The 17825-nt window shown below is 36.3% G+C and overlaps 1 protein-coding gene across 1 annotated transcript; it reads right to left on the bottom strand.

The window, feature by feature from the left end:
• Nucleotides 1-2978: 2978 nt before the first annotated feature.
• LOC126966436 (electron transfer flavoprotein subunit alpha, mitochondrial) lies at nucleotides 2979-14343 on the bottom strand. The gene is made up of 7 exons (XM_050810476.1): nucleotides 14175-14343; nucleotides 13939-14079; nucleotides 13423-13687; nucleotides 10575-10790; nucleotides 9882-10033; nucleotides 6137-6247; nucleotides 2979-3192 (listed from the first exon to the last, which is right to left on the bottom strand). Exons 1-7 carry the CDS (start codon nucleotides 14214-14216, stop codon nucleotides 3127-3129), a joined length of 993 nt encoding a protein of 330 aa, XP_050666433.1. The 5' UTR covers nucleotides 14217-14343; the 3' UTR covers nucleotides 2979-3126.
• Between the last annotated feature and the right edge of the window lie 3482 nt (nucleotides 14344-17825).

Raw genomic sequence — 17825 nt, forward strand, 5'->3', positions numbered from 1 at the left:
TGTTCAGGCATTATCTATAAATAAATTTAAATGTTTTATAAAAAAAATGGCTCTGTCGTAAATCCTATTACTCCACTGCTGAATATCTAAATGATCGGACAGCCTGGGACTAGATTGTGATTATTTTATAGCGACTGTACAATATTGTATATTTTTATTGAAAAGAGCGCAAAAAAAAAGAATGCTGGGAGAGTTTCTTGCGCCGCTTCTTCTCTCTCAGAGCGCCATTTGTTTCCGAAGCGGTAGTAGTATCTAGTAGCTATTAGAAATGACATCCAAAATAATTCTAAAGGAATCAATTTTGAGAATATAACTGCCTTTTATGCCTTTTATGTCTCTGTTACTCCAGAATCAACACCACAACCAAGACGACGCTCTAGAACAGTTACTACACCACCTCGCCGCCTGATTGAAGAGATGTGATGGGGAGGAATACAGTATGAACCTAGTTCTCTACTTCATGTATATTTTTGGGACTTTTCATCTAGACATTTTGTCGGTCAATAAAACGTGTTGAGACTATAATTATGTAATTAAAATTAATTTCGCTACAATCAATGTTAAATAAAAATTATAATTTTAATTAATGTTAAATTTAAAAAAAAAAAAAAAAAAAAGATAGTAATTTCAACCCCACAGCTGAATATCTAAGTGATCGCACAGCATGAGACTAGATTATAAATATTTAATAGCAATAGCAATGACAGTACAATATTGTATAGTTTTATTAAAAAGAGTGCAAGAAAAGAATGCTGGGAGAGTTTCTTGCGCCGCTTCCTCTCTCTCAGAACGCTATTTGTTTCCGAAGCGGGAGTAGTATCTAGTATATTAGAAATGACATCAAAAAGGATTCTGAATCAATTTTAAGAAAATAAATACCTTTATAACCCTACGATATTATTTAAAATGAACAGTATCTGGTTGGTATCGCGTTAACATTTCAGGCTGTTGTAACAAGGTTCTCGTCCGCCGCCGGCACTCCGCGGGTCAAGGCGTGCCTTAGGCGGGGCTATACCCGGCCCTTCCCCTACCAACTGGTGCCTCTCGGCTCTCTCCGCTGTATGATAACGAGGATGCCACTCGACAAAACCACATCTCGCCAGTACCTCGTACATACTATCATTAACTCGTGTGATTGACTGCACATTTACCTCCTGTTGGTTTTATAACCGTGCACTCAAGCGTCAACGAGTCTATGGGTCTGTTTTGTTATTAGCACATGTTAGCGATGAATTATTACTACCTATTTTAAAATAAATGTACAATTGTTAATTACCTAGTTATCTAACAAAATAATAAAATTTTATGTCTAAATCGTTTTATGTTTTATTTTGTAACAAAATAGGTGTATAAACATGTACACGATATTGACTGTGGCCTGTGTCTGTGCTGCACCGATAGCGCCATCTATGAGACTTATCAAAGCATGTGTCTCTTTTCGTGGCACCACAACTGCCTCTGTTCTCCTGTGTTGGTTTAATTTCCCTACATAATCGAAAAAAATAATAACGCCGTTGAATTTTAATTTTGAAATTTAAATTTGTCTGTAAATACACACATCAAAAAAGTCTAAGCAACATGCATGATATTACAAATTTATCATTAATTATATTAATTTCTAAGTCTTTATTCACTCAAAGTGCATAGGTATGTAAACGTTTTTGTCATTGATGACATACTGGCTGGTTATAAAATAAAATTTAGATTATGTTTTGTTCTTTTCATAGAACAGGCGAACTGAGCTCGTTTTTGTAAATGGAAACATGAACGTTGAAAATTACGTTGAGGATATTCTCAGACCTTATGTCCATCCATTTGCACAAACCTTTGGCTCCGATTTTACGTTAATGCATGACAATGCACGTTCACATACAGCTCGGCGAACCAGTCAATACTTGGCAACGGAGAACGTCCGGGTATTGCCCTGGCCTGCACAATCGCCAGACCTCAACCCCATCGAGCACGCATGGGACATGCTCCAGAGACGTGTTTTGAAGGACTTGGAAGGAGTGACAACAACCCAACAGCTGTAGGATTTGCTACAATTCCATTCGGAGCGAATACCGCAAGATACATCAGTCATCATCATACAGTCTCATTAATTCAATGAATAATCGTTGCCGACAAGTTCTGATTAGCAGGGGAGGCCATACTTTGTATTAAATTATCCTATTTTTATTATTTTCCCTAAAGCGTATGGTCTAAAGACTAAAAAATCCTACTCCCCCAGGAAAAGGGGAGTGGGAGTGAGTGACGGAACAGTAGTTAAATGAACTAACTACTGTTGATACTATGACTATTGTTGTGGATGATTCGTCAAATGAATCAGTTATATAGCTCAAAATATTTATTAAGTACTTATTTATATATAACAATACCTATATTTTTAAAAACCAATCTCATTAAATAATGCCCATGGGGTACGGAAAACTTAAAAAAACTAAGCAACGTACTAGTAACTTAAACTAAAGCCAGACTAAGCATTTTATGCACAGGTTAAAAATCCTCTTGTTATTGTTTCTTTATTTTTTTAAACTACGTTTAACTTATTTTCATCTTATTTTATTAACAATATTACATGTGTTAATATATTTTATGTTGTGGATATTTTTACTTTGGTTCGAATTATAATCATCTAACCATAATACGTGTACATATGAAAATATGTACCTAAATCGGACGTGAACACAACTGACCAAAGAGCACACTCCTCAAGTTGGTTGACTAAAATATTTGAATTGCTAATATTTTATAGATAGTCTACGAAGATGTAAGGCTAATTCGCTGTCTGTCTTATTATTAAACGCAATGAAAAGTTACTCCAAGTTTAAAATTACTTCTCCCTGTTATGTAATTCTGTAGTGACAAAGGTAAGATAAAAACAAAGAGTTGTAAATTTGGAATATCTTTACTTCGCATTTATTAATAACACAGTGTGAGTTCGGAATTGAAATACAGGATTAAAATAAAACTAGAAATATCTTAAAATAATTTTATTAACAATTATAAAAGTACATAACACGGTTTCACTTATTTAACATTTCTACGGAATATAATATTGTATATATATACATAAGGTGTATATTTGGAAGTAAATTTGATCTACATGTTATATTACTCTGTGCATTACAACTTGTTGGTGAGCTCTGGCACTGCCTTGAACAAGTCTGCTACAAGACCGATGTCTGAGACCTAAAAAAAGGAGAAAATATTTTATTCATCATGAGTCTATAAAACCTTGAATACATTCAAACAAACGTTTACAAAAGGGTCGGCGGCACATCAAAAATTGTGTAACCCGTGTCAATAAAGAAAATTGTAAAATGGCTCGCTGGTCATGCTTTCTAATACTATATTAATGGACAAAAAGTCAATCGAAGAGTGGTATCTGAATTTGAATCGCAGAAGAAAGCAAGTATAATGCCTAAAATTGCAATAGTTTAAGTAATTAAAAAAATATATACCCCTTACCATAATTATTCACGGCTATTGTTCCAAATATATACTTTCTCTATTTCTTTTATAATATTACATTACCTAAAGCTAGTTTTAAAATGGCTATTATTATTGTATCTTAATAGTAATTAATTTATGCTAAACTTGCTGTGTACACACCCTCGTGGAGTTGCAGCTTATCTTGTATTTAGCTGATAGTTTTTTGTGTTAATTGTGTATTTGTTGTAATTCTGTTGTGTGTACCTATTAAATAAATAAATTGCATTACAAGTTTATGCCTGTTTATGATGTTAACATTATGGTTATGACAGTTTAACAACTCTATATGTTAACTTCTTTAAATTTTGCTCTCAATGATTCTTTAGGCCCTAGGTTATAAATAACACGAATAGCCCTCTTCTGTAGCACAAATATGGTATTGATATCGGCAGCCCCATAGCAATATACCATAAGACTATATGTCTATAGTCTATACTACATCACACAGCCTATGCCTAGTTTGGTGCAAGATAATTTGTGTAAAAGTGTGTTAATATTATTATTATGCGAATGATATCGAAGGGGGGCGAAGTTTTAGTGAATTCTGGTAGGATATAGAGGCGAGATTGATTACAATTGTTCTTATTTCAACGACTGAATCTACGCATGTTTACTTAATGCGCAAACCGCAATGGCCATTGCACATATAGTCCTAACTAGTATTCTTTCTGCTCTCGGCTTCAACCTGCATCAACTCAAATATCAAAGCCTTTGCAGTCATCTTTTAATGGTTGTAATGGAAAAATATTATCCACTTAATTATTACTATACCAGGTCGAAAACCTTAGTAACAGCTGAAACTTTAGATGTCACCCCCAGGAGCACAGACTGTCTTGACAAGTGTCCTATGCAATTGGCACTAGTTAGCCATAATCGACAAATTTATTGACACAATGATTACCAATACAAGACATTTATAGAGTGATGGTGGTGTGTGTAATTACAGTAATCGGGTGCACATTTTATTATAAATTTATGCAAAATACATCGCCCGAGGTGTTTTGGTAAATACTTGACATTTCATCCGATACTTAGTAAATGTCAGATATAAAAACGATTTTCCTGCTCATGTAAACAACGAAATGATATTTTGTTCATCACAAAGGCCTGCCCGCGCCTTTGCTCGCTTAGAGTCTGGCGCAAATGACAATAACGATTTGATGAAATTTACTGTAGGGGTTGTTTGGGGCTAAAATACAACGACTCTTATGACGGATTAGTATGACCTATTTTTAACCGACTTCAAAAAGGAGGAGATTATCAATTCGATCGGAATTTTTTTATGTAGGTATGTACACCGATTACTCTGAGATTTATTATCCGATTTTCGTAATTTTTCTTTCGTTCGATGCAGAACAGATGCCATTTGGTCCTATAATTTAACATAGTTTGGCCCAGTAGTTTTCATTTTATGAACATTTTTTATGAAAATTTTTGTTTACCTCGATGATATAATTTTTTTGTGTACTTTTTTAGGAGTTTTCATTCAGGTTGATTACATATTATAATTATTAACTGACACTGAAAAGTAAAAAATAAAAAAAAAAAACTATGTTTAATAAAACCGACTTCAAAATCGGAAAAGTATCGAATACCTAAAAACTTAATTTAATACACCTTTAATATTAATAAAATACTATTATTTGTATGTGCACATAATAGTATTTAGTACAAATTGATAGATTCGAAGTCAGTGCCAAGCCAAATGTAATAAAGGTACCTACACTCGCCACGTGTGGCTTTGAACGGGATAGCTTCGTCTAGAACCAAGCGGACAGACACGCGTGGCCAGACAACTTAAATAATTACAGTATACTTACTGTAAAATATTAAGTTTTATTTTGTTTAGGGCTTGGCACTGACTTAAAACCTATCAATAGGTAGCACATATAAAAAATAGTATTTTATTAATATTAAAGGTAGTTTGCATAAGTGGTGTACTAAATTAAATTTTTTGTTATTTAATAATTTAAAGTTTTTGAAGTCGGTTTTTTTTAAACGTAATTTTTTTGCGATTTAAACTGGCTTACAATTAAGTGGAAATTTAAGAATTTTTATTGGATCGCAAATACATGAATAAAATTTTGTATCTGTAGGTAAATATTGATTTAATTAAATGTGCGTGGATGAAACTTTATTGACAACCTTACTGTGGATCAACACATCTAGAGAGTTATATTATCTTAATTTGTGACGTTGTGGCACCAGTGGGAGGCTCCTTTGCACAGGATGCCGGCTAGATTATGAGTACCACAACGGCGCCTATTTCTGCCGTGAAGCAGTAATGTAAGTAGTAGTAAGCATTACTGGTCCGGCCTGAAGGGCGCTGTAGCTAGTGAAATTACTTGGCAAATGACTTAACATCTTATGTCTCAAGGTGAAGAATCCAGAATGGCACTGCATTGTAATGGGCAGTGCGTATCAATGACCATCAGCTGAACGTCCTGCTCGTCTCGTCCCATATTCATTCATTCATTCATAAAAAAAAAGTAGTACGATGACTGAATTTGCCGGCAGGGATCAGGCCAAACAGGTTTGCGGAATACTTCTAAATAGGCAATCAGTTCACAGAGGGGTTCGAGAGACGAGGGTAGTCCTGTGAATCTCGTCACAACAGTTGGCAACTGTAGTAAATAATTACCTGGAAGATAGGTGCCTCTGGGTCCTTGTTGATGGCCACAATAGTCTTGGAGTCCTTCATCCCTGCCAAGTGTTGGATGGCACCGCTGATGCCCACCGCGATGTATAGATTCTGCGATAGAAAATAAATCAAATTCCAACTGTAAATTCATTTTCGAGTGAACTGTGAGTTCATTTTTCTATTGACAAAGTTCTCTTCCAACTTCCTCCAATCTCTATCTCTATCGATCCTCGAACATGTTTTGCCTTCTTACAGTTCTTGGTTCATCTTCCTTATGTATTATATAATAAAAGTAATAAATCTTTCTCAGGCCCATATCACAATATTTAGTAGTAAAAATAATAAAATAGTATTCAATAAAGTCAAAATACATACTTTTTTTTTATGGAATAGGAGGACAAACGAGCGTACGGGTCACCTGTTGTTTAGTGATCACAGCCGCCCACACTCTCTTCCAACACCAGAGGAATCACAGGAGCGTTGCCGGCCTTTAACGAAGGTGTAGGCGCTTTTTTTGAAGGTACCCATGTCGTATCGTCCCGGAAACACCGCACAAGGAAGTTCATTCCACAGCTTTGTAGTACGTGGAAGAAAGCTCCTTGTAAACCGCACTGTGGAGGACCGCCACACATCCAGATGGTGAGGATGATATCCTAACTTGTGGCGTGTCGTGCCAAGGTGGAATTCGGCGGCAGGAATAAGGTAAAACAGCTCTTCGGAACACTCCCCGTGATAAAAGCGGTAGAAGACACACAATGAAGCGACGTCTCTACGCAACGCCAAGTGATCCGTTCACAGAGTACTGGGTTCTCGACAATTCGAGCTGCTCTGCGTTGCACGCGGTCAAATGGATCGAGCTGATACTGGGGTGCGCCAGACCAGAGATGACAGCAATACTCCATGTGTGGCCGGACCTGCGCTTTGTACAACGCTAGAATGTGGGCCGGCTTGAAGTATTGCCGTGCTCTATTAATGACGCCCAGTTTCTTTGAAGCCAATTTGGCTTTGCCCTCCAGATGGCCACGGAATTGGCAATCGCTCGAGATCTCGAGACCCAGTATTCCGATACTAGGCGAGGCTTTTAGGGAAGTGTTGTCGAAGAGCGGTGATGCGACAAATGGGGTTTTTTTAGTGGTAAACGCGCAAAGTTGAGTCTTCTGGTAAATTGGACAAGGTTCAATTTACCCCATTCCGCGACCTTCTCAAGAGAGGACTCGATAGAAGACACAAGTTTCTCCCGGCACTGGTCGACGATTTCCCGAGAGAGACGTGCATGGCCCGTGTATACGGCATCACCAGTGCTGTCATCTGCATAGCAATGAATGTTGGAGGTGTCCAACATATCATTGATATGCAGAAGAAACAGCGTAGGAGATAGCACACAGCCTTGGGGCACTCCAGCATTCACGGGCTTCGGGTTCGAGCAACGTCCGTCGACAACGAGGTCATTGTCGACATACAGGACATACAGGTTATGCTGCGCCCAGTGAGGAAGCTGGAGGTCCACTTGCACAAGCTCTCGGGAAGCCCAAATGATGGAAGTTTAGAGAGGAGCGCCTTGTGCCATACACGATCAAAGGCCTTCGCTATATCCAGGCTAACTGCCAGGCCTTCCCCCTTGCTTTCAATAGCCGCAGCCCATCTATGTGTTAGGTATATCAGAAGATCACCTGCCGACCGACCATGGCGAAACCCGTATTGTTGGTCGTTGATCAACTGGTGGCCCTCTAGGTATACCAAGAGCTGACGGCTAATTATGCTCTCCATGATTTTGGCGAGCAGGGAGGTAATAGCAATAGGCCTGTAGTTTGCCGGATCCGAACTGTCTCCTTTTTTTTGGATCGGATGGACAAGGGCTGACTTCCATGAGTCAGGGACTACGCCTTTGGAATAAGAGTGCCGGAATAAACGCGTTAGCACCGGCGTCAACTCAGGGGCACACGTTCTAAGCACGATTGGAGAAATGCCACCCGGCCCGCTCGACTTCCTGACGTCCAACGAAAACAGAGCTCGCCTAACAGTTTTCTGTCTGAACTGTACTTCAGGCATAGAGCTCTGACACCGCGGGATGTTCAGCGGTGTTTTTCCGTTGTTGTCAAGAGTCGAGTTGGAGGCGAAAAGAGCGCACAGGAGATCGGCTTTCTCTTTTGCCGTATGGGCCAGGATGTCATTCCTCATGTGCAACGGCGGCATGGACGGCTGGCTGAAGTTACCAAGAGCAGCTTTCGACAACGACCGGAACTTGCGTGTTCCGGTCGGGTAACTGGAAAGCTGCTCGCCGATTTTGTCGACGTGTTTTGACTTTTCACGGGCGATTTGCCGCTTAAGAAATCTGGAAGCACGGTTGTATTTCCTCTTAAGAACTATGCAGTTCGGATCCTTTGTGCCCAGCGCCGCAACCCCAAGTTCGATACGCCTGTTTTTGTTCTGTTGGCCTCCGGTCCTCGACACTAACCTATGCGAAACATAGCGGCACTAGGCCGCTACTTCACGCGGGTATTCTGTGCGAGTGTGATAATTAACCCGGACGAGTCTGGCCCGATTGTGCTGACGTCAAATACATAAGATTATATCAGTCAAAAAAACATCGTAATTTATATGCGATTATTGGCATGATGCACGCGAGTCCAATGATCGAAGATCGAGCAGTTCATACTCCCGGACAACGATGAAACGATGGTATTTTCCTACCCTCGCAACCAGATCCAGAATCCCGCAATACGAGATCTGATGATCCCGAAGAAGTCGGTTATCGTGCTTACGGCAAACATATGAACAACGTGGCAGTTGTTATCTACGTTTTCTCACAGTTACAGTGATACTAGTCTGCCACAACATAGGCTGTGCCGCGTTGCGGCGCAGCGTCATTTTTATTTTCATACAGTCACGCCTGTCTCCCACAGGAGAAGGCAGAGAATACGAACGTCGATATGTCAGTCCTTACTTAGTTATCTATTCTTTCACTAGCATCAATCTTGTCACAGATGCTCTCTTTGATCTTGCCTGGCCGATGTTTAATACATTTTCAACAATTGTCCCATAAAATAGGGCAGTCAATATACTTTCATACAAGGCCAAAGTACCCCAACATTGTATTATCAATAGCTGTTAGATTATATATGGCCGATAATTTATTGAATTGGTTGTTATATTGCAGAAAACTAAAATTATCTAAATGTGACTTAGATTTCTTAGTCTAATAACAACAATTGATTATCTATAGTCTATTATTATTCTAAAATATATGCTATATGCCCACTTCTTCCCCCAGGTGGTTTTTGGTTATAATGGCGAAACGAGCAGATGGGCCGGGCCACCTGATGTTATGCAACAACACAAGTTTAATCAATGATGATAGGTAGGAGTCATAACGCACATTACGACCTAATTCATACCGCCAACACCGGCCGCATTCCACTGTACCCATCACTTTGTGACTTAAGTTGGATATGCCAGCAGTACCCCGTCTCCTCTATCTTCAAAATTTCAATATAAAATCTAGACTATTTTCTTCCTTTCAACTCACGATGTGTCAAAACTTTTTGGCAATTAACAAATGAGTCGCCAAACCTATTTCCACATTTAAATATAAGTGGGTGATATAATTTGAGACACCATGTAATCGGTCCCCTACAGATTTAGGAGTATTACTAAATATTTAGCAGAATAAACATTATCAATATAAATATACAATAGCTTGTATTGATGAATATATAAAGCTGCCAGCTGAAGTCCAGATACATACAGGAGCGACAATCTTCCCTGTCTGCCCAATCTGCAGGTCATTTGGCACGAAGCCGGCATCAACAGCTGCGCGGGATGCTCCCACCGCTGCATTCAATTTGTCTGCTAAGTCGTACAACAGCTTGAAGTTATCACCTGACTTGAGACCACGACCTGCAACACACATATTATATCATCATATTAATATTATTCATTTCACTTTTTTCTCAACACATGCCTTGCCCCATTTCCACTTAAAATGTTGCTTCTTCTCTCTCAGAACGACGTTTGTTTCCGAAGCGGTAGTAGTATCTAATATATTAGAAATTACATCAAAAATAATTCTAAAGGAATCAATTTTGAGAAAATAAATACCTTTTTTTATTTTTATGCCAAAGAAGAAATTCAGAGGTTGTTTGTAAAGTTGAAAACTCACACTTGGCTTAATTATCCTTAATAGACATTCAGTAAAGGTCGAGTTACGAATAACAGCCGTTATACCTTTAAATTTACCTAGTATTAAATACGGCCAGAATGAGGTCGGTGTAAGATACCAATTCCTTACATGAAATATTGTTAACATTATCTGGTGTGGTCTAGAGAGAATGGGGTTCCCTTGCAGCTGACTGATTTAAACTTAACTACAAATTTGCTTATTTAAAATCTTTACTGTAAAGCAATGGAAGTTTTTGACCTGGAATAAAATGTTACTTACCTCCAGCAACAATATTCTTAGCACTTGTTAGAGCAGGTCTGTCAGACTTAGTAAGTTCCTGTGAGACAAACTCTACTAAATCTGTTTTGTAGTCACCCTCTGGAGCTTTCTCTATGGCGGCTGAGCCTCCTTCGAGAGGATCGGCGGGAAAGGCAGTTCCTCTCACAGTGATTACTTTTATTGGGTCTGTCGCCTCTAATGTCAATACAGCATTTCCTAAAAGTCATTAGAAAACTATTAATAAATATGGGTTATATTATAGGTATTAAATAAACAGGTGTTCATAATAACCACTATTCTAATGTAGAATTCATTAATTTAAATAAGCTACGACTATTTTAATAATATACTTATTTTATCTATAATATTTATATGTATTTAGTGAAAACCACTGGAGCATTCACGCGAATGGGTGTACCACAGGGTTAAATTTTGGGTCCTTTACTATTCGTAGACTATATAGACCTAGTATAGACTAGAATATTTCTTCAAAAACATATTGTATAAAATTGTCTTGTTAGCTTACGAAACCTAATTATTTTGATTTTTTTTTTAAAGGAATAAGAATAAGAAAGAGATGAAATTTGATTTAAATCTGTTCTCTTTTACATATTAACAATAATCCAAATGTGACAACTTCTTAATAAATACTTAGACACACTAAGAAAACCGATATTTAGACTATTGCGTCAAAATACATTTATTACAGTATAATGCAAACACCAAATAATAAAAATAGTTTTAAAATGTAAAAATGTGCCATAATTCTGAATCGGTAAATTCAATAAGTCATACATGGTTCAGTGTTTGGGGTCATACAAAGTCATATTATTCGAATTTTATTCAGAAAAGCAAATTATTCTGTAAATGAGTACCATAACTTGTAAAGTGACAATACTATTTGGTCAGGAGAGAATGATATATTTAATTTCTTTTCCATTCAATTTTATGATTTATTGTTTTAAGCCTGGTCCACATATATCAAATTCGGCTAAAAAACACCTATGCGAAGCGAAAAGGAAATATTATGTTTGGCATGGCCATTGCATTGCATGATGCGATGTGGTCAAGGCCTTATGATATAGCTTATTTTAAAAGTATATTTTTATGAGTATTTAGACTTTTAATTGTTTTGAACTTTACTTTATGTAAATGTTATTTGGAAAGCAGCAGTATAATTATACTTCTTACTAAGTACCAATAACTCAATAAATATGAATGTTCACTTTGATGATTCACATTTATTATTATGGGTGCACTTGAGTAATGAATTAATCACCTATATAGGTATACATATAAGGATAACTCTTGAATGATGTCGAATAATGTCATAAAGAGCTTTATTCCAATTCTTCTCAACACAAGCATCTTTTTTATAACTGATGATTTAAAACATTTTTATTTAATAATAATATTAAATAAAAAAGTTTTAAAAACATTAAACTTAATTTACTAAATAATTTACAACATCATAATTTATATGATATTGCACAATAATTCAACAGACATGTTTATTGTTTATGTTATACCATTAGTAACTGTTATCATTTTCTCAAATAGGCAAAGATAAGATACTAAGATGGAAACTAAAGACAGTACAATGTATCTATGTTCATTTAAACATTTATCAACACTAGTTGGTTGATTAAATATTACATAATATTATTTAAATTCTAATGTGGAAGGATGGTAGATGGGTACCACAGTGGTACCTTTTTCTATTGTTAAGCAGTAATGTGCAAACATTATTGTGTTTCAGTTTTAAGGGCTCTGTAGCTAGTGAAATTTCTGGGCTAGTAAATAATGTTTTATGTCCCAAAGTTACTAGTATATAGCTCATAATTTTGAGTTAAATCAAGAACCCAGAACACAGTATTGTAATGAGCAGGTCCAATCACTTACTCTCAGGTCAATGTCTTATTTATCTCATAAAAAAATAATATTATTAAGGTCACAATATCAATACAACAATGTGATAAATGATATAGATATACATAACATCAGGGAAGTAAGGTTGACAGTGCATTTAAAACTTCATTTATTAAAGTGTGTTACACATTTATATGAAAAAAAATACTTTTAAAAAGATTAAAACACATGTATTTTATTTATTTTTAAACTTCCGAAATCGGTCGTACCCCAAGGCACTAGATTTTTCAGATACACAAAAACCGAGAGTGCCAAGCACACTATTCCATCAACAAGTTCTGATCCTTATTTTGTTCATAAGATGATTTATTTTGCATGGTCTTAATCGCTTGTTTCAATAGCTTTCAGATACATTCACTCAAATCATCCTAATTATAAGCAATCTATTAATACATATAAAATAATATCTATTGACAGAATGCTACGCTAGGGCCTAAATCACACCGATCTGAGTCATACCACGCAATTAGAATATTTCCCAAAACGGAAAGTTTAAATTAGGTTTTTGTGTACAAGTTACTAATTTTTGTTTTTATCATTATTTATTTAACAGGCTGCAGGCTGACATTTTTAGGGGGATGTACTACAGATAATATACAGTTTAAATCAGAGATAAACCAAAGATAATTTTTGGAGGTCGACATGGACTAATTAACCCCTATTTCTATTCTTACTTTGCAAATTTTGCTTGTGAATTCAGATAATAATAAATCATACTAGATTGTAAAAATGAGAAAATTTATTTGAATTTTATTCATGTAATTTTAATTTCAAACATCTACTTGATATGAGATGGTCAATTGTGGTCTTTATATACAAGGACTTGGTGAAAATCCAATTTGTGATGGATGTTAACATCTTTGTGTATAATGTTTTTTAAACATGTGCTTTTTTAATTACTATTCATTATTCTATTTACCTGCATAAATTGTTCGAATAAATGTGTTAGCGTCATTGACACCAATGATATCAGTAATAGGTGAGACATCCAATTTGGCTGCAACTCTGGGTAAGATTGCCTTGCCAAAAGCAGTTGCTGGCGCCACTATGTGTGTGAAGTTAAACTGTTTTTGTGCAGCCAATATTAAAGCTGTTAAAGTTTCTGCTGTAAAACCTTTAAACACATCACTCTCTGCTACTAATACTTTAGATATACCATTTGCCTTTGAAATAGACTCCGATGCCTGTAAATGTTGTATATTTATAAAACAATTGATTATTATTTTAAACTTTCAGTAGAAAGTTCAGAAATGTAAATTATATTATTAGTAGCATGACATTTTAAATTTAGCAATATAGCATTATCTAGTAAGTGCTTAGAACTATATTCAGTCATTATATTCTAATATTGTTTTAGTCTAATTAGTATGAAAACTCACTGGACTCTTAATTAGTATTATGCTGAATCCTTTATTAATTTAATGTTTATACTCACAGGTCCACATTTTGTTCCTGCGACCAGTACAGAGATTTCACCTCCGATTTTCTTGGCAGCACTCAGTGTATTTTGTGTTGCGGGTGACAAAACTTCATTGTTATGTTCAGCGATTACTAGAGTGCTTTGAAGACGTCTTAGCTAGCAAATATATTTATCGTTAGTTGCAACTTGCAGTGGTAATAAATTACAAACGCAATGACCACGTCCGAAAACTACCTTCAACGTATACGTACCTGAGTAGAGCATAATAATTTTCGAGTGCTAGGAGCAAACATGATTACTTTATTATTAATAATAAAGTTATTTATTTATAGTAAGCTATTCAACAAAACAAAAAACTTAAAGTTTTAATTTGAGTAAACTGTATAAGTACTCCTAGTCTTCTACTTGTAGAAAGTCTGAAAGTCAAAGTCCAAATTCAATTCAAGCCACAGAATACAGTTACACTGCACAGGACACTACAGCTGTTCATTGCGTTAGGCCGTCTAATCACTATTCAATTCCGTAATCAATAATTAGTCTGGTCGAATTGACTGAATAGCCAAGTAGTTAATGAGCCCGCCTACTTTCTAGAGATCCAGGGTTTGAAAATGCCGATAAGTGCAATGTAATATAATGAATAAAATCATGGGAATTATGTTTTAAGTAAGCTTAAATTTTTATACTAGCGGCACACTATGATGGCCGTTTTGACATGTTATAATAGTGATGTGAAATTTCAATTTATTCTCGAAAAAAATATAATCAAATCTATTAGTTTTTGTTGCAAGTAGTACCTGATTAAAAAGGTTTAATAAAACAAAAATATAAATACTTACTTAATATATTTGAACGAACTGAATATTGGAATGAAAATTAATATACATACTTTATATGCACATAAGAAAAATATGAATACAAAAAGAGACCAAAAAAAGGTGTAACAAAAGGCCAGATTTAATCAGATTCGTCCATACTGCTATTTTCACTCTCGTCACTGCTATCATAACCTACATTAATTGTAAGTTCGTTTTCTAAAATATTTTCTATTTTCACATCTCTTTCATAATAATAATAATAATAAAGCCTTTATTACAGTTAATAAAACAAAAAATTACTTACTAGCTAATACACATACCATAAAACATTTTAATTAATTAACTTATCTTACATAACTATATTATACTTAATTACTTGCAGTTACTTTTAAACAGTCTGTGTCCTCTTTCTCTTAACTGTTTGTCCTTCGACAAAGGGCTCCTCCAAGGTCTTCCATTCTTTCCGGTTCCTTGTTATTCTAGTCCATAGTGGTCCTCCATTCTGTTTCAGTTCATTCTCCCATCATATGAACTGTCTTCCTCTATTCCTCTTGTCTCCTCTGGGGTACCATTCGGTTATTGCTCTAGTCCATTTTGGTGTTTCATCCCTCGTAAAGTGGACTACTCATCTCCATTTCAAAGTCCGTATTGTTTTCTCTGCTGCTTTCAATCGCACTTAGTCTTGGCACTTTACTCCGACTACACTTCGTCCTATTGAATTTTGGCAAACTTTTAACTTACTTAGTTGTTTTTGGGTAAGGGCCCAGGTCTGACAACCATAGGTAAGGCAAGGGATTATGCAAGAGTTGAATACTTTTCTCTTGGCTTATATAGAGATTTCCATATTCTTCATCACTTCTTTTATAACCAATACTTCTTCCAAGTGTTTGTAACCCTTCTGTTGATTTCATTTTCTGTTGACTCCATAGTAGCTATCACTTGTCCGAGATAAATATACTCTTCTACATATTCTATGGGTTCATTATTCACTGTTATTATAATTTTATCAGAATTGGTAATTATTTTCGTTTTTTCGGTGTTCATAGAGAGTCCAACTCTCATGCTTTCTTCTGTTAACTGCTGAAGCATAACCTCTAAGTTTTTACCATTTTTAGAGAATAGTATCAAGTCGTCAGCGAAGCGTAGATGATTTAGGTACACTCCATTTATTCTCATATATGCCATATTCCTGCCAATTCATCTTACGAAATATCATTTCCTATACGGATGAAAATAATTTTGGCGAGATTGGATCTCCTTGACGGACGCCTCTTTCTATGGCAAACTGTGAACTGAATTGATCCAGTCTTATAATAGCTTCACTCTCGGCATATACTTTTTTCAGGATGCGAATGAATTTCTGATGTACACCTTGTTGTTCAAGTGCGCACCATATAGCATTGTGGTCCAACGTATCAAATGCTTTGTTGTAATCTACAAAGCCTATGTAATATTTCTTTTTATATTCCCAGTATTTTTGCAGAATTTGCTTGACAACATGATGCCTGTTCTTTCGGTTGGTTAAATTCTAATATATTTGTGCACCTAGAAAGCAAGATTTTGGAAAATATTCTAAATATGTTTGACATAAGACTTATCGGTCTGTAATTTGCAATGTCTTTTTATCACCCTTTTTGTGTATTAATATTATAGTTGATTGGGTCCAATCTGCCGAGATAGCTTCTGAATCTAGGATATCATTATATAGCTTTGTTAGTCTTGGTGCTGATTCTTCTATTGTGACCTTTAATAATTCGTTCGTTATTCAATTAATTAATTCTTTATTTGGCTACTATGGCCCACTTAAATGTCATAATAATACAGTCAGATATAATTAATACATAAATAACATAAAATAAGTACATAAAACATTGAATTTAAAAAAAATAATAACAAAGCCCCATATTCCTCAGTCCCTGTGTGCAACGTGCAGTTTACAACAGCGGTTTATATAACCACAGTCGAGCCGATCCGCCAGTGCAGCCAGCATGCTGTTGTTGCTCCCTCGGACTCGGCGCACCAGTGACGTGCCTCTCTTTAGCATTATTGTAAAGAAACAGTCAACACGGGCTTCGGCAAACATCGCTGAGGCACTGCAATAGCGAGGGAGCCTCATCAGCATCGTGTAAATGCATTGTTGTACTGGACCCGAAGGGCGCTGTACGATCTTTGCTTATAGTCAGTCCACAGGCTGCAGGTATAGAATGAGGTGCAGTAGGCCCTAAAAAGAGTAATCTTAACATCTGAAGAGCACCTTGCAAACCTACGGATCACCATATTAGCTCTTACCGACATCGCCCTCCGTTCCCGCTCAACATCTGCGTCATCCCTCAGGGAAGGTGTTACTAAATGACCAAGATATTTAAATAGATCAACCATTTCTAACGGTGTTCCATTTAGCCTTATAGGTGCCATCTCTGTTACTTTTTTAGGCCCTCCCTGAAAGACCATGCACTTGCTCTTTTTAACATTATACACCATCCCGTGTTCAGCTGCATAGCCCTCACAAGTGCTTATCAACTTTCTGAATCCACAGACCGAAGCGTTCAGCAGAACCATGTCGTCCGCATAGCTTATGTTATTGAAACATACGTCGTCTATGTAACAACCGACATGCTGTTTGCTGAGCGCCTCGATCATACCATTTACATATAGATTAAAAATGGAGGGCGAGCTCAACCCCCCCTGCCTCACCCCGCATTCCAATCTGTACGAATCAGACATGGTGCCCGACCATTTCACATTATTCAACTGGTTCCCATACCAGTACTTAAAATAAGCTCATTAGGAATATCGGATGCTCTCATCTTTTCCCATAGGATGGATGATGATATGAGACCAAATCGAAGGCCTTGGAAAGGTCAAGGAAGCAAGCGTAAATCGATGTATTTCTACCTGTATAGTATTTGACAGCACTCTTCAAGCACAATATCGCAGTTTCCGTGGAAAGTCCGTGCCGAAAACCAAACTGGTTATCATGCAACTGCAAGAATCTATTTAATTGTGCATTTAGAATACTGTCAAACACTTTATATATAATAGTAGCTAAAGATATAGGCCTATAGTTATTTATATCTGATAAATTTC

This window comes from Leptidea sinapis, chromosome 10, assembly GCF_905404315.1.
Source record: "Leptidea sinapis chromosome 10, ilLepSina1.1, whole genome shotgun sequence".
Lineage (NCBI taxonomy): Eukaryota > Metazoa > Arthropoda > Insecta > Lepidoptera > Pieridae > Leptidea > Leptidea sinapis.